The 21,209-nt window shown below is 46.2% G+C and overlaps 1 protein-coding gene and 1 long non-coding RNA gene across 2 annotated transcripts; one reads left to right on the forward strand and one right to left on the reverse strand.

Moving 5' to 3' along the window:
* Positions 1–9,924: 9,924 nt before the first annotated feature.
* On the reverse strand, positions 9,925–12,160 carry LOC109741936 (uncharacterized). Its single transcript, XR_002227718.4, has 4 exons — positions 11,909–12,160; positions 11,616–11,815; positions 11,019–11,281; positions 9,925–10,928 (listed from the first exon to the last, which is right to left on the reverse strand). It is a non-coding gene; the product is annotated as an uncharacterized lncRNA (long non-coding RNA).
* A 1,062-nt stretch (positions 12,161–13,222) lies between these two features.
* LOC109741927 (probable fucosyltransferase 8) lies at positions 13,223–15,274 on the forward strand. The gene has a single exon (XM_020301017.3). It carries the CDS (start codon positions 13,419–13,421, stop codon positions 15,102–15,104), a length of 1,686 nt encoding a protein of 561 aa, XP_020156606.1. The 5' UTR covers positions 13,223–13,418; the 3' UTR covers positions 15,105–15,274.
* The last annotated feature ends 5,935 nt before the right edge of the window (positions 15,275–21,209 follow it).

Here is a 21,209-nt window from a genome sequence, read left to right on the forward strand (position 1 = left end):
CAGGACCCATATTGGGACGGTAGGGAAGCATAGCAATGTCTGAGGTATAGATATAGTTGCTTCTCATAAATGGTAGTAACATTGTGTCAATAGCAGCTGGATCGCCTTCCACCATCATTGGATAGTTTTGTCCAAGGAAGAGTGAGTTTCCTCCAAGACTTTCAATACTGAACCAGGGAGAAGGTGTTGGCACTAGTACACTAGTATCCATCCCGAATACCCTGCAGCGGGTGTTGGAATAGGTCCGCAGAGTGCGACCATGCGAGACAACACTGCTTCCTTAGTAACATCACCAGTGCCCTGTATACAGTCAACAAGAAGAGGTGATCCATTGGAATAAGTTGCCAGGCGCCACTGAGTATATGGGTCCAGCTCGTCCTCATGCTCGTGATCATCAGCATCGTCATCTCCCCCTTGGTTATAAAAAATTAAAAGTATAGGTGGTGGAATGTTCACAGGACCTTGGAAACACAATAAGGTTAATTAATTAGTAAAGGGAAACTAGCTAACCCGCATGCATGTGGATGAAACAATTATAATTACGGTGGAAGACAAACGTACCGAAAGCATGATGATTCCATGCAAAAACAGTGCCACGAGTGGTGGCAGCAAACACAAGACCCTCGTATTGAATTGCATCACAGTACTCATCCGTGTACAGAAATTGATCTTTGAGCAATATCCATCGAGGCGTGGAAGTAAGGAAGGCAACAAGCTTTTCGAAGATAGCAATAACTTCATAGTTCGAGTAATCCCAATAGCGGCTGGGAACTCGACAAATTGCTATCTTCCGTAGATGACAGTCACCATGATCGTATTTGAACTCACATAGAATACCGGTGTACTCAACCACTGGGCAGTCGTCTGAGATTTTTGGAAGTGGAACCCGGTGACGAGTGTACACATTCACAAGTTCCCACTCGCAGTTGTACCCAATGTAAACAACCCAATCTCCATTTGTGCCTGCCCAAGCCTTGCCCTCAAGCGATGGCATCTTAACATCATACGCATCATTATCAAGCGGCATCAACTTGCACAAGGCGAGGCTTCCCTCGTCCCCGCGCCAGTCAGCAGGGTCATGGCGAAGAAGATAGGGGAGATCAAACCGCTCACCCTTGGGTTCCTTGTAATGATGTTATTAGTTGAGTCGAGAATGGTCTTGAACGAACCTGCCATGCTAGCCGAGGTGATGACGTCGCACCGATCAATGAGTTCCTCCACCGCGTCATCATTCAGATCGGGGCAAGAATAACGGGGTCGTTTCCGGCCTGTTCCCTCCATTGAGAAGATGATCGAACAATGGCAGAAGGAAGGGTGAAGGCGAATGGAGGAGGGAGGAAGAGCGTGCGACAGCAGTTCCAAATCGAGAGGGAAAGGCGAAGAGGCAGTGGACGGTTGCCACGGTACACGAAGAGGCGCCTGGGGAGCGAACGGTTGCCAGAGAGGTCACACACTGACGACAAGGGCCGAGTGAACCGCATGCCTATATCGTACACACACCTTGATCTGGTTGACCGTTTCTTTTGTGTTGCCTAATCACAAACAGTTCATCTGAGTGAACCGTATGTTGTATATCACACACACCTTCATCTGGCTGACCGTTTCTTTTGTGTTGCCTAATCACAAATAGTTCATCTGAGTGAACTGTATGTTGTGTATCGCGCACGCCTTCATCTGGCTGCCCGTTTCTTTTGTTCCTCCTCATTGCAAACAGTTAATTGAACTGGACCGTATGCCCTTCATCGCACACGCAACTAAAACCTGAACCGTGTTTGATGCATCCATCATCGCAAACATTTTATACATTTCTGACGGTTTTCATACAGCACCGTTTGCGATTATTGCATCACACACAGTTTCTCGAAGGGTCTCTAATCGTAGTGTCGCGTTAGCAGCATCCTGTAGTAGTGATATATGGAATACATGCCTACATTATATTGATGAATTGGAGCTAGTTTTGTGTCACCCTAGGTTATGACTGCTACATGATGAATATCATCCAACACAATTATCATTGACGATCCATTGCCCATGAGTTTTTCCCATATTGATCTTTGCTAAGTTACTTTGTCGTTGCTACTGTTACAATTGCTACAAAACTGCTACTGTTACTTTTGCCACTGTTACAGTTACTTCCATACTACTTTGCTACTAAATACTTTGCTGCAGATATTAAGTCTTTCAGGTGTAGTTGAATTAGCAACTCAACTGCAAATACTCATGAATATTCTTTGGCTCCCCATGTGTCGAATCAATAAATTTGGGCTGAATACTCTACCCTCGAAAACTGTTGCGATCCCCTATACTTGTGGGTCACCCCCCTTTCTTAGGGACACAATGAACAAGACTTACCCATCTACTATCAGCTATGGGATAGATTGTACCTGCTTCCGGAAGCTTTAGTTTTCCGGTTCTTACCACTTCTTTCATCTTAGGATTCAACCGCCGTTGGTGGTCAACAACGGGTTTAGCATCAGGTTCCATATTAATCTTGTGCTGATAGAGAGTGGGACTAATGCCCTTAAGATCATCAAGAGTATATCCAATAGCAGCATAGTGCTTCCTCAGAATTCTTAGTAATCTCTTTTCTTCATGTTTTGAAAGGTTAGCACTAATAATAACAGGATATATCTTTTTCTCATCTAGATAAGCATACTTCATAGTGTCAGGCAATCACTCTAATTCAAACACAGGATCACCTTTAGGCGGAGGAGGACCTCCTAGAGTTTCAATAGGCAAATTGTGTTTAAGGATAGGTTGCTGTTCAAAGAATATTTTATCTATTTCATTTCTTTCACGCAATTGCATATCATTTTGATGTTCTAGCAAAAATTGTTCTAGTGGATCACTAGGAGGTACGGCAATAGAAGTAAGACCAATTATTTCATCCGTACTAGGTAATTCTTTATCATGAGGTTGTCTATGAAACTTAGAGAAATTATACTCATGAGACACATCACCAAAATTGACACTGACTGTTTCTTTATGGCAATCTATCTTAGCATTGATAGTGTTCAAGAAAGGTCTACCAAAAATTATTGGACAGAAGTCATCTTGTGGGGATCGAAGAACTAGAAAATCTACAGTGTATTTTATTTTCCCACACAAGACTTCAAGAGCTCTAACAATCCCAAGTGGTGTGATTGTATCTCTATTAGCAAGTTTAATAGTGACAGTTATGTCTTCTATTTCGGTAGGTGCTATATCATTCATAATTTCTTGGTATAAGGTACAAGGAATAGCACTCACACTAGCACCTAAATCACATAAACCATGATAGAAATGATCTCCTATTTTAACTAAGACGACAGGCATGCTAACAACAGGCTTGTTCTTATCTTTAGTACCGGGTTTGGCAATTCTAGCTGCTTCATCACAGAAATAAATAACATGCCCATCAATATTATCGACCAAGAGATCCTTGACCATAGCAACACTAGGTTCTACTTTAATATTACTTTTGTGAACCACCGTTTATACCTTGGCATGTTCCTTTATCCTAACAGGGAAAGGTGGTTTTTCAGTATAAGCAGTAGGCACAACTGGATCAACATTGTAAATGATAGTTTCATCTTTAACTATAACCGGTTCTTTAATTTCTTCTTTAATAGGAGGATGATATTTAAACCATTTCTCTTTAGGGAGATTAACATGAGTAGCAAAGATTCACAAAAGGAGGCTACTATCTCAAAGTCAAGTCCATATTTAGTGCTAAACTTGTGAAAATCATCGGTATTCATAAAAGATTTAACACAATCAAACTCAAGCTTAATACCTGACTCTTTACCTTCGTCGAGTTCCCAATCTTCGGAGTTGCATTTAATTCTTTCGAAGAGATCCCACCTGAGTTCAATAGTCTTCTTCATAAAAGAACCAGTAGAAGAAGTATTGAGCATGGATTGATCATTACGAGAAAGACGAGCATAAAAATTCTGAATGATAATTTCTCTTGAGAGCTCATGATTGGGGCATGAATATAAAATTAACTTAAGCCTCCCCCAAGCTAGAGAGATACTTTCTCCTTCACGAAGCCAAAAATTATATATGTAATTCCGATCACGGTGAACTAGATGCATAGGACAAAACTTTTGGTGAAATTCCAATTTCAATCGATTCTAATTCCAAGATCCAATATCATCGCATAGACTATACCATGTCAATGCTTCCCCCCCCCCCCAAAGATAAAGGGAAAACCTTCTTCTTAACTTCATCTCAGGGTAAATCTGCAAGCTTAAACAATCCACAAATTTCATCCACATGTATCAAATGCATATCGGGATGCTTCGTTCCGTCCCCTGCATAAGGATTAGCTAGCAGTTGTTCTATCATACCGAAAGAATTTCATAACTAATATTTTTCAGTAGGTGCAGTAGGTTGAGGGGCCACTCTTTGTGCATCCGGTCGAGGTGACGATACCCCGAACAAACCCCTCAAAGGATTGTTTTCCATAGTAACAAGTAACAATAAATTTCAGCACGTAATATAAATTTTCCTTACCAATTTCCACTTACCAAGAGCGCTTCACTCCCTGGCAACGGTGCCAGAAAAGTGTCTTGATGACCCACAAGTATAGGGGATCAATCATATTCCTTTCAATAAGTAAGAGTGTCGAACCCAACGAGGAGCAGAAAGAAATGACAAGCGGTTTTCAGCAAGGTAATTTCTGCAAGCACTGAAATTGTCGGTAACAAGTAGTTTGATAGCAAGATAATTTGTAACGAGCAAGTAACGGTAACGGTAACAAAAGTGCAGCTAGATAGCCCAATCCTTTTTATAGCAAAGGACAGGCCGGAATGGTCTCTTATAATAAGCAAAGCGTTCTTGAGGGCACACAGGAATTTCATCTAGTCACTTTCATCATGTTGGTTTGGTTCGCGTTCGCTACTTTGATAATTTGATATGTGAGTGGACCGGTGCTTGGGTGCTGTTCTTACTTGAACAAACCTCTCACTTATGATTAACCCCCTCGCAAGCATCCGCAACTACGAAAGAAGAATTATGATACAATCTAGCCATAACATTAAGCATATGGATCCAAATCAGCCCCTTACTGAATATCGCGTAAACTAGGGTTTAAGCTTCTGTCACTCTAGCAGCCCATCATCTAATAACTACTCCACAATGCATTCCCTTAGGCCAAAAAATGGTGATGTGTCATATAGTCGACGCTCACATAACACCACTAAGGGAATCACAACATACATATCATCAAAATATCGAAAGAATATCAAATTCACATGATTACTTGCAAAATGACTTCTCCCGTGGCCTCAAGAACAAGGGCAACTACTCACAAATAATATTCATGCTCAAGATCAGAGGGATATTAAATAGCATAATGGATCTGAACATTTAATCATCCACCAAATAAACCATCTAGCATCAACTATGAGATGTAATCAACACTACTAGTCACCCATAGGTACCAATCTGAGGTTTTGATACAACGACTGAACACAAGAGATGAACTAGGGTTTAAGATGAGATGGTGCTATTGAAGATGTTGATGAAGATTGACCTCCCAAAGATGAGAGGGTTGTTGGTGATGACGATGGCTTCGGTTTCCCCTTCCTGGAGGGAATTTCCCCAGGCGGAATCGCTCCGCCGGAGGGCAAAAGTGCTCCTGCCCAAGTTCCGCCTCAAGGCGGCAGCGCTCCACCCCGAAAGTCCTCTCCTATTTTTTCTAGGTCAAAAGATCTTATGTACCAGAAGATGGGCACCGTAGGTGGGCGAGGAGCCCACTACCCACCAGGGCACGTAAGGGGGGGCTGGCGCACCCTGGTGCCTTGTGGGCATCTAGGTGGCCCCCTCTGGTAGTTCTTTTCTCCAATATTTATTATATATTCCAAAATAATTCTCCGTAAAATTTTAGCTCATTTGGAGATGTGCAAAATATGTATCTCTGACATAGCTTTTTCAGGTCCAGAATTCCAACTGTCGGTATTCTCTCTCTTTGTATAAACCTTCCATATTATGAGAGAAAATGCATTAGAATTACTCCATAAAGTGTTATAATGCATACACTATAAATAACAGTAGGAAAACATGATGCAAAATGGACGTATCAGCTTGCAACTGGGATGAAACAAACAACGGGCCTAGTTGGGAGTCAAGGGTGGACTTGTGACTGAAACAACTAAACAAAACTATGATACAAGTTGCGAGTAGAGGGTGGACTTGCAACTAGGACAACTACAAACTACGACTCAAATTATGAGTCGAGGATGGACTTGCAACTGGGATTAGAAACAAACCACAACCTCAGTTATGAGTCAATGATGGGCTTGCAACTTAGATGAAAAAACACAACTCTAGCTGCAAGTCAAGGGTGGACTTGCGACTAAAACAACTAAACAAAACTACGATACTAGTTGCGACTAGAGGGTTGACATGCAACTATGACAACTACAAACTATGAGCCGAGTTACGAGTCGAGGGTGGACTTGCAACTGGGATGAAAAATAAACTACGGGCCCAGTTACGAGTCGAGGGTAGACTTTTAACTTGGACAAACAAGATAACCTACCTCTTTGACTTCTACAACACATGCCAGATAAAATAGGCACAAAAGAGTGCAAGAATAAAAAGGGGGTTGCCAGGAATACATCGGCCGACGACGCAAGACCAAGAGTTTGCATGAAAATTACAGGAGCAAGATCCAACCGACAACAAGTTAGATGAAACATTGCTAAAACACGTCTTGATAAAGCTTAAAAGAAATGGAAGACAATGTCAAAATGAACTGGAAAGGTAATGACCAAGATAGAGCTTCCTTTTCTTGTCTCTTCCAATTCTACGCCGTGGCCTGGAAACAACACAACGAAACAGGTTGCCAGCGCGACGCAATAATGGGCCGACAAAAGTGAAGTTAAACATGCCAACAACAGGATGTACGAAAAACAAAACATTGACCAACGAGGTAGGGGATCAAGCGCTTGCACGAAAATTATAGAAACTAAATCGACCAGTTATAAACTTAGACGAGACATCCTCAACAATCATCTAGATGTGATTAAGAAATTTCATATAAAATATTCATGAATTTGGAAGGTTTTCACAAAAAATAAAAAAAATATTTTAAAATTTTATTCACAAAAATCTTATTAACGAATTTGAAAAGAAAAGAAAACACTAGATGAAGAAAGAAAGAAGCTAACCAAACAATGAAAAAAATAGAAATAAAAACCGGTAAGCACATGCCGGGGTGGACTTGTAACTCAGACAAAAAGGGGGTTGGACCCTAGTTCCGTGTCGAGAGTAGACTCATAACTGATACAAATAATGGGTTATGTCAAGTTGCATATCGAGAATGGACTTGCACTTGGGACAAAAAACAGACAGGCCTAGTTCAGTCAGTCAGTCATGAACCCAATTGTGCGGCGAGGGTGGACTTGCAGCTGGAAGAAATGGCTTGGGCCTAGTTGCGTGTCTAGGGTGGACGTGCAACTGTGTCAAAAAAAAGGCGGGTCTAGTTGCATGTTTGGGTGTGCTTGCAATTTGTAGAAAAAGAAGGTCTGCAATTGCGTGTCTAGTGTGGACTTGCAACTCAAAAAATGGGTCACGTCAAGTTGCGTATCAAAGATGGACTCGCAATTAGGACAAAATAAAAATAAATAGGATCCAACTACATGTCGGGGATTGACTTACAACTGAGACAAAAAGATCGTCGCTACCACCAAGTTGCATGTCGAGTCATGAACTTGCAACAGGGGAAACAAGGGGCCCCATGTCCAGGTGAGCTTGCATCTAGGAGAAAAAAGAGCTCAGCCCCAGTTGCATGTTGAGTATAGATTTGCAACTGGAACAAAAAAATTGGTCGGATCCAGCTACGTATTAGGGTTAGACTTGTAACTCGGAAAAAAAGAGTTGTGCCCAGTTGCATGTATGAGATGGGCTTGCAACTAAAACAAATAATAGATAAAATGAGGCAAAAAAAGACCAAAGGATTAATTCTTGACAGATACTATAAAAATCCAAGACAAGGACATGTTTGTTTCAACCAGTGTTGAAAGGAGTTTCTTAACTTTGTACTCTTTCCGTCTGAAAAAGTTTGTCCCTCAAGTAGATGTATCTAGCATCAAGTTAGTGGTAGATATATCCATTTGAGAAACAAGTTTGGGACAAGCTTTTTCAGACGGAGGAAGTATTTTATAGGAGATGAAACTAATTGATCATATCCTTGTATCGACCAAAATAAAAGACCAAAAAAATGAGACATGCTAATTGCTAAACATATGCCATGCCTGGCATGTAGACAAGAAAGCCCCCAAGGCGTACACATGGGCGTGAGAAAACGCGGCCAGCGCAGAATTAGAAAAATGTGATCCGGTTGATAAGAGAAAGATAGCGGATAACAAAAAGAGGCGAAAGTGATGTTTTGAGCGCGAGCTCAGATACTCTCGCTATCTCGATCGTGAACTCACTTCAAGATTCCCGACCTGGGCTGTATAGCATCGAGTATTGTTTTTGTATTCCACCAGTTTTCTGTCCCCTTGGCCCATGTCTGTCAGATAATAAATGTGACACCGTCCACACCATGTCGACTGGCTCGGATGTGCATGATGATATGAGCCTTCTCCATCCAGATTCTGTAAATGGACTGACTACTTGCAGTCATGTCCGTTGGCTCCTGCCTATGTATTTTAAAATTAAAATTGACACAAATCTCCTTCACAATTCAGCAGACATGGGGATGGAGCTAAACATGTCCATAAGACTGTTATCAATGCAGAACGCATTAAACTCTTGCAGCAACAAGAAGTAATCTTATTCAAGAGTTGTATATTTCTAGAAATTCAGATCATTCACAAGCAACAAAAGTTCAGCTAAAGACGTAATGGAACTGCAGCATCACCACACCACTGTTACCAGTCACGCCCACACCAGCGAGCTGAACTTGTCCATAATCACACGTCCAAATCTCACAAATCTAGAAAAACTATTGTGCATAATCCTCTCCATGAATTCATAGCCCAGCATTTCAAAGATGTACGTACATCAGTTCTTCCTAAACATGTTAGTATGTGATTAGTTTCTTCTCTTGGACACAACATAACGAACAAGTCTGTAAACGTACCAGAAAATGGAGATCGCAGACGTGCCACCACCTGATTGCCCACTTACCATACATTTAGCCCTCTCCTTGTAAATGATCATGTGTCACACACATGTTCACCCAATGGTTGTCAACTCATCATCGGGGCCAAACTCAACAAAATCTTCTGTAAGTAGAGCCAGTGTTGGCACTGTATGATTGAAACATTTCCGGTAGAGGGACATCGAATTCACATCACATGCGTCATTCGACAGCAGCAAGGTGAAAACAAATAAGAATAACAACAATGTTGGGCAGCCTATAAACAACCCCTTCGCTTGTCGTCGCCATTGCCCACTCTCGCCCCGGGAGGACAACTGCTGCAAGTCATGGCTGCATCACGCTGCGAGGTCGCGCCACTGTTGCTGGAGGCGCTAAGCAAGCGCCATATCGCTAACCCCGCACCATCGCAAGAGGACGGCCGCGGCTACCATGGATGCACCACTCCATCGAGCAGCCGCCGCCGAAGCTAGCCTGGAAATTGAGAGCACATTGTTAACTGATTTACAAGAAAACAACAGTTGAGTTTCAGATTGTAAACTGATTTACACAAAACAACAAGAGAGTTTCAGACTGTAGACTACGTTGAGGGCAGATCATTGACATTATCATTTTTTGAGCGTATCAATGATGTTGTAAATTGCGAGCAGGTCATTGACATCGTCATTTTGTGAGCATATCACTTGATGTTGTAAAATTGATAACATAATTGAATATGGCAAAAGGGGTTGAAATCACTCAGAGTGGTTGTTGTGAATGAATGCTATAATTGAATGAGCTGAATTTTAGAGACTTTGCTCATTGAACTGGACATGACTGTGAAATGCATGTGGGAAAACGGAACTGAATAGAGCAGCAACAGAAGTGCACATTACAGAATGATAAAATAAACACTACAAAATTGAACACCTCACACAAGAGCAGAGCAGCTCATCCTCCGGCAGCCTGGCGATCGGTTCCTTCGTTCGTACTTCCACTGCCTCGCGCCGTTTTTCCTGCTTCACCAACGCGTCGGACTGGGCAGCATCACCGTTCTAAGCCGACAACGCTGTGTGTCCATGCGCTTTGCTTGCTGCCGTCGGATGGCGCATGAACAGTGATATGAATTTGACGTCCCTCTGCCATAGTCTCAGCTAAGTCAGAGGATCTGTAAACTCGTCCATATCATCGGTACAAATACAATTACATTCTCAGTTTGATCGTTGATATATTCCCTTATTGCTTTCTCTAAAGTGGTCATCCTATTTTGGACATGGTGTACTGCCCGGTGCCGCTGAGGCGGTCCGTACTCTGCCCAAATATGTCTAAACAGAAGTCAAACATTTATACCATTCGACAGTGACATCACTAGATTGCAGTTATTCAATGCCAGAATAGCAATACAGAAATATCCACCAAATTACTGCCCACAACTGAAACCGAGACATCAAGCTTTACTGAAGTGGTGTTTTCAGACAGTTCACAAGTGGAAGAAAATGAATTATTTTTCTCAACACAAGTCACCCGTAGAGCTCCCAAATCTATATGCAGACTGCTAGTAGACTAACTATGAACACCACATACTTCCATGTCAATGACGTATACCAGGAAAGTGGAAATCAATAGGGGATTTCAGTTATGCACTAATCTCTTACTCCTAGTCCACCCCGGGCTTGCAGGTTCATCTTGCCGGTCGACTGCTTGGACACCTGGCTTAAGTTCTTCCTTCTTCATCCTAGATCTAAGCTTAACGGGCACTGATGCTTGTTCCAGCTCCCCCACCAAAGTAGCCACCGTGTAGGGTCGCAGATCCATGGATGCTTCATTGTCCTCCACCTCTGAAAGCACATGGAATCTGGTGCGGATGAGGGTACACAAAAAGATAGCATTCATCAGAAATCCTACTCCAAAATAGTTAAGCCAAATCAAAGATTACGCCGCTTACCTATTGATAGGCTGCATTAAGAAATCCATCAATAGCGTCGTCTCCTACCCCCGGCTTCGCTTCTACAAGGTCCTCTATTTCACAATTGAAACTTCCAGGAGCTCCAGAGAGGAAATGAGTCCTACAATAACTCTATCATGCCGCACTAACGGTAAAAGCAATTTTCCAGTTCCAGGAGCTCCAGAAAGGAAACGAGCCCTACAATTACTCTATCCAGCCGCACTAATGGTGTTCTGCTAGGTGCGGCAGCACCAATCCTAAGCCTGCAAACAAAGGCACATACAACATGAATTTTCTAACTGAAGAAGCCTACCAGTCTACAGACAATGCACATTTAGTATGAAATATCTAACTGCGGGCAGCAAAATTCAGGAGTTTTTCTGACTGCATAGAGCAACCAGCAAGCAAACACAGGCGCAATTGCATGAATTTTGTAAATGTAGAGAGCAAATCAGCCTGCAAATGCAGACACAATAGAATGAACTTTCTGGATGCATAGAGCAATCAACTCTGCCGCTAACTTCAGGATTTGTTTATTGATTTCTACTTTCTTTTTCCTAAATCGCTGAAAATCTGATGGACTGCAAGTCGGTATACCTTTTGTTCCACCCCAGTGCTTGGGGATTCATCTTCCCCGTTGACAGCTCCGACATAGCGGCAAGCTCTCCCTTCTGTTGGCCGCAGCTTCGTGCGCGAACAATATTTGTCCGCCGCCGCTGTCCATCGCCGGCTGCCTCGCGCTCCGCCTGCAGGTCCACCTCCTAATCCCCCACCCCAGAATTTTCCCCACACTGGATCTGAAATTTGGGGGAAAGCCGTCCGCTGGATCAGCTAAACCAGAAAGCCGAAAAATGGAGGCGGCATCACTGGAGAAGCAAACATCCACATACCTGCCGATTAGCTGTATCAGAAATCCCATGGTGTCTGGTCGCCGGCACTCCTTGCCTCTATCTAGTAGTCCGCAACTTCCAACTGAACCACGCCCTAGCCAAGAACACTCTCGTCCCTGCATTCATCTCGGGTCTGGATCCACTGGATGGAAAGCGAACTTCCTGAGCCATGGATCAGACGGGAACGTGGATTCTGGTCCACGGCTCACCTCACCGTCGGGCGATGTCCGTCCAACCTTTCGTCAGATCCGTACGTATTTCACTACAGGAGTCGATTTTCTGGCGCACCGCATGCCGGCAAGGGCACGGATCTCTAAGCGCGTACCAACGACCGAGATAGCGGGCTCATCTGAGCTCGAGCTCAATTACTCCATGTCCAGAGGCCATACACTCGTACCGTGCGGGAACAATGACTACAAAACAAGAAAAAAAATACAAATCTTAAAGCATTAGATCCTATGGTTAAGAAGTTAGATGTGAGATAACTATATTACATTTAGATGTGACTTGGCAAATCTGATAAGAAAATGAACCTTTTCGACAGATTTGCACCAAATATATTGTTGCGGGTGTTGATATCTCTGAAGGCCTTCAATCTTTAAGGATAGAAGATGGTCTCTTCCTTTTCTCTGAATGATATAAAAATGAATGTTCTTTTTGGAGGGACGGGAAGATAAGAAGAAACATGAACTAAGAAGAACAACACAACAATAGCATAATGAATCGTTTTCCCTCATCTGTTATACATATCTTTATGTTAAACCATGTTTTCCATTGTTAAGCGACCCCATCGAACAAAGTATCAAATCCCACACCAAGAGATATATCGCCATGATATAAGAACGCATTACACACAAAAAACGGAAATCAAACTGTATGTACACATAACTCATTTCACTTGATTAAGGAGGCGGATAGGGATGCGCTTGATTTGATGATTTCCAAGATCCGGTCTTCTGCTATCTCCCTATCTCCACCCCGTGCCGACAGCTAGGTGTTGCTGGTCTTATGTTTGGCGTCTTTAGTCCCTCCGGCCTGCGTGCCGTGTACTGGCCTGGGAGCCATGTAGGCTATTTCTTTTGCTCGTCCATGTTGGGTGAAGTCTTTGTTGTCCGTCATGTCTGTTGAACTCTGCCTGATAGCTTTATCTATAAAGCCGGGTTTGGGCCTTTTATTAAAAAAATCGGCGGCACATGATTCCCGTGCACCTGGACCCGCGTGGTCCCGGTCAATGCTCCAGCTTGCGCACAGGTTGAGCATATTGCTGGAGTAGTAATTAGCTCGATCTTACGTAATAACGGAGGGTCAGGCTATTCCAAATCCAAAGATAGAAAAGAGGAAAGCAGTTACGTTCCTAGACAGAATAGGAAGCAAATAATTACTTCCCCCTTCCGAATCTTATCGGACAAGTAACTTTGCTCTATATGTATGCAAAAAAGGATGTCTCTCGCCTCCATTCGGCAGCAAATTTAACTAGAGTTATATAGATGTGATAGTTGTGATCGAGTAGATGGAAGGAGATCTGCGAGGTCGACCGGCGGAGGCGAGAGAGAAACGCCGGGATGCAGCCAGTTCGGCCGCCATCGTCATCATCTTCTTGCTGGTCGCGTTGACGCACCTGCTCGTGCTGGCCGCCCACTTCGGCGCCGCCGACCCTCTGATCTGGTGGCAGCAAAGGGCGTACGCAGCAGATGACGGGCCTGGCGGCAACGCGGTGGCGCCCGACCGGCTCCTCTCCCCGGACTTGGAAGACAACAATCCGGCGGCGTGCCTCAGCCGGCACGAGGCCTCCAGGCGCTGGAAGCCCACGGCGTTCCCTGTGCCCCCCTACCTGGTGGAGAGGCTGAGGCGTTACGAGGCCAATCACCGTCGGTGCGGCCCGCGCACGGCGCTCTACCGCGAGGCCGTTTCGCGGCTCCGGTCTGCCGCCCGCAACGCCGACCACGCCGCCGCCGGCGATCGTCATCATACATGCAAGTACGTGGTGTGGATCCCAACCGAGGGCCTCGGCAACCGGATGCTCAGCCTCGTCTCCACCTTCCTATACGCGCTCCTCACCGACCGCGTCCTCCTCGTCCATGAGCCCCCGGAGATGGAGGGCCTCTTCTGCGAGCCCTTCCCCGGGACCACGTGGCTACTCCAGCCGGCCGATTTCCCCCACAAGCTCGACGCCGCCGCCTTCTCCTCCCGCTCCAAGGAGAGCTACGTCAACATGCTCCATAACAACATCATCCGCTACGGCTACGGCGCGCAGGTGCTGCCGGCTTACGTCTACCTCCACCTGGAGACCGTGTTTCTTCTCACCGAGAGCGTAAAGCTCCGGCTCCAGAACCACACGTTCTGCGAAGAGGACCACCGTTTGCTCAACAAGTTCGACTGGATGGTGGTCAAGTCCGACAACTACTTTGCGGTGGCGCTGTTCATGATGCCCATGTACCGCCGCGAGCTTGAACGGATGTTCCCGGCGAAAGGGGCGGTGTTCCACCATCTTGGCAGGTACCTCCTCCGCCCGGGGAACCGGGTGTGGGGGATGGTGGACAGGTTCTTTGAGGGGTACCTCGCCGGTGCCGACGAGCGTCTCGGCATGCATGTGCGCAACAAGCAGATCTTCCCGGTGCCGCCCGAGATCATGTTCGAACAGATCCTCCGGTGCGCGCGGGAGCATCATCTTTTGCCGCAGGTACTAGCCACCAGCGAACCACCGACGGCGGAGGCGAAGAAGAAAAAGGCTGTCGCAGTCCTGATGCTTTCCCTGAAGCCTGAGTACCATGACAAGCTGCACGCCATGTACTACACGAACGCGACGGTTGCCGGCGACGTGGTGGTGTCGGTGCACCAGCCGAGCCACGACGGGGAGCAGCAGTCGGACGCGCGGGCACACAACGAGCGGGCCCTGGCGGAGATCTACCTGCTGAGCTTCTGCGACAGGATGGTGACGACGGGGTGGTCCACGTTTGGGTACGTCGCGCAGGCGCTGGCTGGGATTCGGCCGTGGATGCTGTTGCCGGTGAACCGGAACAAGATGAGAGCCGACGTGGCGTGCGTGCGGCCGCCATCTGTGGAGCCCTGCATGCATCCGCAACCGTCATTGCTCACGTGCCAGCAGGGGCCGCGGCATCTGGACGACCCCGTGAAGCGTGTGCCGTTCCTGCGCCACTGCGAAGACGTGCCTCTTGGTCTCAAGCTCTTGGATTGAGCTAAAAACTAACTCCAGTTTGTTGTATCCCTGGAATTATAGATATATAATTTCGCAGCGGGAAATCATTTCACCACTCTTCCGCCAAACGCAATGTCGTTACTTTTTTTTAGAGAAGAGGCATGAGCCCGACTTTATAAATAAAGCCACCAGACAGCGTTCCACACAAACCACATAGCAACGGCCACGGCCAAGAGCATAACGAAAGTACTAGAGTACGGGGTATAGGGCACACAGGCCACCATCACGGCACGCAGGCCAGAAATGAGATAAGAGCTAACACCGAAGAACAAACAAAGCCACCAACAAAGTCAAAATGATCGCCAAGACAACTATTCGGCTGGCTCCTGCCGCGATAAGGAAGACGCCGAAGCCCGAATTTTAGAGAATAGAAGATCAAAAGTGCCCCGGTCTTCTATCTTAGTCAATGATCTCCACTGCTGCAGGAACAGGCAAGACTTAAATAAGTAGTAAGCAAGTTTAGCAGGAAAAACATGCTCGATGGTAAACTTGTTTCTGGTATTCCACAAGGCCCAACGGATCGCTCCCAGACCAACTCAAAATAGCCGCTTAGTAACCCCAACCAGGCCATTGGCGAGCACCCGAAGCTCAAAGAAGGAGGAAGGAGCCCAAGACACCTGAAGCCATGACCTAAAACAACTCCAAACCAGTTTAGCCAGCACACACTGGAAGAAAATGTGGTTCGTGTCCTCCAAGGCATCGCATAATGCACAACGATCCGAGCCCGGGCCATTATGTTTACGAATTTGGTCAGCCGCAGGGAGACGGCCCTTGAAGGCCTGCCAGAGGAAAATCTTCACTTTAGGAGGGATACGAGCACGCCAAATCGGACTGAATTTGTTAGTGGGGGAGCCACCAATAAGCTTAGTATAAAGAGACTTAACAGAAAAGCGACCAGAAGACGTGTGGGGCCAGACCGCCGAGTCGGCAGTCTCCAAGAGCATGGGGAAGAGGGCAGCAAGCCGCTGACATTCTTCCAACTCTACAGGAGACAACGAGCGCCGGAAGGCAATGTCCCAATTATTAGCCGAAAGATCCACAATGGAGATGTTCGGGTTCGGGCAGTAAGAAAACAACGCGGGGAAGACCACCGAGAGGGGTGAATCTCCACACCACCAGTCGAGCCAAAAGCGAATGAAGCTCCATTACCAACCACAAACTTGACGTGGTCCTTAAACAAAGGTCGAACCTTGACAAGGTCATTCCAAAACTGAGACCCTCCCCGAGAGGAGGCTGTGGGGACCCCGACTCATAAGTCGTGATCGCCGAATGCACGTGTACAGTGATCCCAGAGATCAATGCTCACTGAACACACAGAAGCTGAATAACAAGAGTCTTACATCCATACATACCGTATTACACAAATTATGACCATTATGGTCAAGTCTTACATAGATAAAGCCACAAGGGCTGAATACCAAATAAACTTAAGCATCGGAAATCTTTGTCGATAAGTAGAACCCATGCCATCTGCCTTAACCCTACAGGCATTCTGACTGGGAAACGTCCTAGTTCGCATGTTCGTCTCCAAAGAACTCTTCTTCGAACTCATGTTCTTCCATGCCTGGCCAATTAAATAACCAGTGGCAAGCCAATGAGTACTTTGAATGTACTCGCAAGCAACCCATGATTGGAACAAGGCACAATAATGCAATGATATAGCACTAAGTAGGTAGTATGTAGAAAGCTAATTTTGAGTGCAATGACATGATCTATCAACCTGTAAAGTATGCATCATGAGAGAACAAATATCCGCATGAACAAGTTACAGATATCAACATATGCGGAGTTGGACACCAATCCAACTTGATCATCGTGTCAAGCCATCTGACTTAACCCAAATAGTTTCATCAACACACACACGCGTGGTTTGTAAAACTCTGGACGTAGTTTAATTAGCACCGCCCAACTGTCCTTGACCATGGACACGACTATTCGAATAGTTTTACACTCTGCAGAGGTTGCACACTTTACCCACAAGGTCCGGGGAACTTCCGTGTCATCCACAACCCGCGGTACCTCAAATACCCGGGGTAAGCACCCAATCACTATCTTTCCCTAGACGACACTAACATAGAGTCCACTCGATTGGTAGTAACCCCCGTGCCCAACATTTCACAACTTAAAATTGTGGAGCCTCGCTCCCATATTGATCACATACCACTGGCACGGGGTACCAACGGTGTGTCCGGTGCCCCATAAAAATGTTCTTGGCCGCCCTACCTGGCACGACCCCGTACCGAGAGAGCAACAACTCACCCGTCACTAGTAATGCGGGCACCATGCTAGTATCGGCCTAGGTAATCAATAATGCCCTTTCCCATATAAGGGTAGAGTGGTTGCGCATGAAAGGTTGGGACAGTCGACAAATCTTAAATCTAATCCGTTTTCGAAAACAACACACACACTTGCCTCGGTACACTACTTCGTCATCAAGTGGTTACCCATCTCATTATCTCCCTCGGGCATAAGTGGAACCCGACAGGGTTTTCAAAAAAATCTTTTGAAAATACTTTGCCTTCATCACCATGCATATTCCCGTCCCTTTTTGCGTAGCAACTACTCCAACATTCTACCTACTCCCACCGGCATAACCCTCATAAGGAGGTAGGGTCATGCACCATGCAAGTATCAACGAGGAAGTAACGGTGGCAAACCATCATGTCTCCGATGCAAGCAATAAAAGTGCTATATGACATGCATAAAAAGGGTTTCATAGACATGGTCAAAGGGCTGCTTGCCTGGCTTAGCAAAGTCTTCTTGGGTCTTCAAAGTTTTCTGGTCCAAATCCTTTGTCAGCAACGCAATCTATCGTCGCAAAATAATAACGAGAAGAATAAGGCAATAGTAAATCAGAAAAACCAAAGTGCTCAGAAAAATGTCAACTCACTTTCGTTAAATACTAGGGTGAAAACTAAGAAGGGGAAAATTCATAGTTTTGGATTTGGAGTTATAGAATAGGAGAAATGGATTTTCAAACAGAGATTAAACTGCTCAAATTTGAATTTAAATTTGAACAGTACATAAAAGTTGTTTGGACATGTGTGAAAGTTATAACATTAAATAGGTGGGATTTTTACCAGGATTTAGGAACTGGAATTATTGCATTTGGATTAATATTTAGTCCTGAGGAATTTTTGCAAGTTTATGGAAAAAGAAAAAGGAGAAGCAGCACTATGCAACTGGGCCAGAAGGACCACAGTGCAGCAGGCCCAGAGAGGATCCAGCCCGCGCGAGGCCACCACGTCGAAGGCTTAAATGCAAAATACGCCTTTAGCCGACGGGCGAACCGGTACGCGCGCGCGTGCATTTTAAACCTGACGGGTGGGGCCCACCCGTCAGAATGTGAGGCTGACCGACGGGCCCCACGGCCGTCGTCTTCAACCTCGGGACAGAGAGGGAGGCGAGCTCACCGGCGTCGCTGTGGTCGACGGCGAGGCGATCCGAGGGCACCGGCGTGCTCAGGGCGGAGTCGCCGTTCGGGTGGGGGTGGAGGCGGTCGCCGGAGTGTAGGGGTTCGTCGGCGACGAGGAAGCCGGCGGTTCCGGCTATTCCGGCAGCTACAGAGAGGGGAAACAGGGGGAAACAGATCAGTGGAGTGCGGGGGTTCCAGAGCGGGGCTTAGAAGCAGCGGGGACGGCCTGTACCTCGCGAACTCCGGCAAGCCGAAGCGGCGGAGCTCAAGCTCGAGCGGCTCTGGAGAGGAACTGGGGGTGCTGTGGTCAACGGCGAGGCGATCCGAGGGCACCGGCGTGCTCAGGGCGGAGTCGCCGTTCGGGTGGGGGTGGAGGCGGTCGCCGGAGTGTAGGGGTTCGTCGGCGACGAGGAAGCCGGCGGTTCCGGCCGTTCTGGCAGCTACAGAGAGGGGAAATAGGGGGAAACAGATCAGTGGAGTGCGGGGGTTCCAGATCGGGGCTTAGAAGCAGCGGGGACGGCCTGTACCTCGCGAACTCCGGCGAGTCGAAGCGGCGGAGCTCAAGCTCGATCTCGAGCTCGGGCGGCTCTGGAGAGGAACTCGGGGTGCAGGGGGATGATTTGGTGGTGCAGAGGGCGAGTGGTGAGGAGAGGAGAGCTCGGGGAGGGGGGCTTAAATAGAAGGGAGGCGAGGTGCACCGTGGCTCGTGCGCCAACGAGCTTCTAGTCGTTGCTGGAGGCCACGGGGGCTCACTTGAGCGTGTCTGGGGTCCTTTTGGGAGTGTTCTACGGCCAGGGGAAGGAAGAAAGAGAGCGGGGGGGGGGGGGGCAGAGGTGCCGCGCGTGTGAGGCCGCTCATTGGAGCTCTCGGGCGGCCGACGCGCGTGTGAGCAGGGCAGCAGGAGGGAGAATAAGGAGGGGGCCGACCGGCTGCCGTGTTGCGGACGTCGAGGCATCTCGTCGGGCGCACTGGGAGGCCCGAGGTGGCCGGAGGCGGTTGGAAGGGGGCGGCTACAGTGCCAGAGCGCACTGTAGCGCACTCCAGAGCGTGCAAACGGCTGGCACGACAATTTTTTAGGCCAGGTGGGCACGGCCAAATATGTCTGGTGGCTCTGGGGTGTAGTAATGAAAGGGGGAGGGGCTTTGGATGCCCCGGGTGGCCACTGGAGTGAGGAGGGAGGTTGAGGGAGATAGAGAAGCTGCTGCCCAGGAAGGTAAATGGGGGTGTTTCACTCCTCAATCATTGTGCAATGGCCAGGGGAAAGTTACTGGAGGTAGAAGAGGGTCAGGAGCAGCTGTGGTACAAAGTTGAGCACATGGAGATTAGTGGAAGAGGTCAAAAATGGCATTTTGGTAAAGTGTCAGAAGGTGTTTGATAATGGTTTTGGAAAGTAGATGAGCTCCATTTGTCATGAGACTCCACAGGGTGAAATGGCACATATAATTACGTCCTTCAACCAATTTTGAGCTCATTTGGGCAAAGTTGCCAATGCAACTTTTGTAAACCCTAGAAATTAGCAGAAATGAACTTGTGTAGATCTAGTTGAGCAAATCACTTCCCCTTGATGCACCAGTTGGTGTAGTGGCCTCATTTGGTCATGTGAACATCCTCACAAAAGTTGGGGTCAAGGAGAGAAAGTTGGTAGTACAAAGTTGTTCAAATTTGATTCTCGTCAGAGAGGGTTTTGGGGCATTTTGGTGAACCAAAGTGACCTTAATTGAGATGAGGCTTTGCAAGGTGATCACAATATGCATTTGTGACTTGCTTGATTTTCCTTGGATTTTTATGAAAATATTTCCTGTAGAAATATTTCAAATCCTTGAAATGGGCAGAAATGGTTTTGGGAGGTTTTCTCCAATATTTTGAACATGACCATGTGTTGAAACTCTTATATATGGAAAATATATGTCCACTGAGTTTCCCTGATTTTTTCAAATATTTTTGAAACAATTAAATAATTTTTCCCTATTAAAGACCATTTCTGGCCTTAAGAAAAAGCTTTTAAATAAAATAGGAAAATAACTTTTAAAATTATATTTTTGTGGTTTATGGGAGTCCTATATCTAATAGGATTCAAATATACCTTTTTAAATATTTTTCACAACCCAAATCAAGTACTTGCAGTGCCAACCTCAATTCAGGGGTTTTTGGAAAACTAATTTTAGAAAATACTTTTTGGCCAAATTATTTTTGTAAGAAAATACTATATTGCTCTATACACATGGCATGATCATTGGGCAGAAGCTTGGGGCAAGGAGATGAGGTATAGAAGGTGGAGTTTTCTTGACTTTAAAGAGCACTTAAAACACAGAGAGAAAACCAACTCCAAATAAAAGACAAATAATGCAAAAAAATGTGAAACCACACTTTATCATGATTTATTAGCTTAAGTGTTGTGGCATGAAAATCAGGGTATGACAGACCTACCCCCCTTACAAGAGTCTCGTCCCCGAGATTCCCAAACTAAGCGTGGAAAGGAATACAAAAACTGGATCTGGGGTAGCCTTCACGTCCTCATGCTGCTTGTGCTTCCAAGTGGTGCTCCATTGAACCTTGAAGTACTCGATGGCGTGGCTTCGTGTATGACATCCTGCTTGATCCAGATTGCAATTGGGGTCTCTCGCGTAAGTCATATTGGGCTGGAGGTCGATGGCTCGGTGATCGATGTC

This window comes from Aegilops tauschii, chromosome 4 (assembly GCF_002575655.3).
Source record: "Aegilops tauschii subsp. strangulata cultivar AL8/78 chromosome 4, Aet v6.0, whole genome shotgun sequence".
NCBI lineage: Eukaryota > Viridiplantae > Streptophyta > Magnoliopsida > Poales > Poaceae > Aegilops > Aegilops tauschii.

Bases quoted from the DNA above. Each gene is read 5' to 3' on its own strand.
- LOC109741927 (XM_020301017.3), top strand. From the start codon at position 13,419: ATGGAAGGAGATCTGCGAGGTCGACCGGCGGAGGCGAGAGAGAAACGC.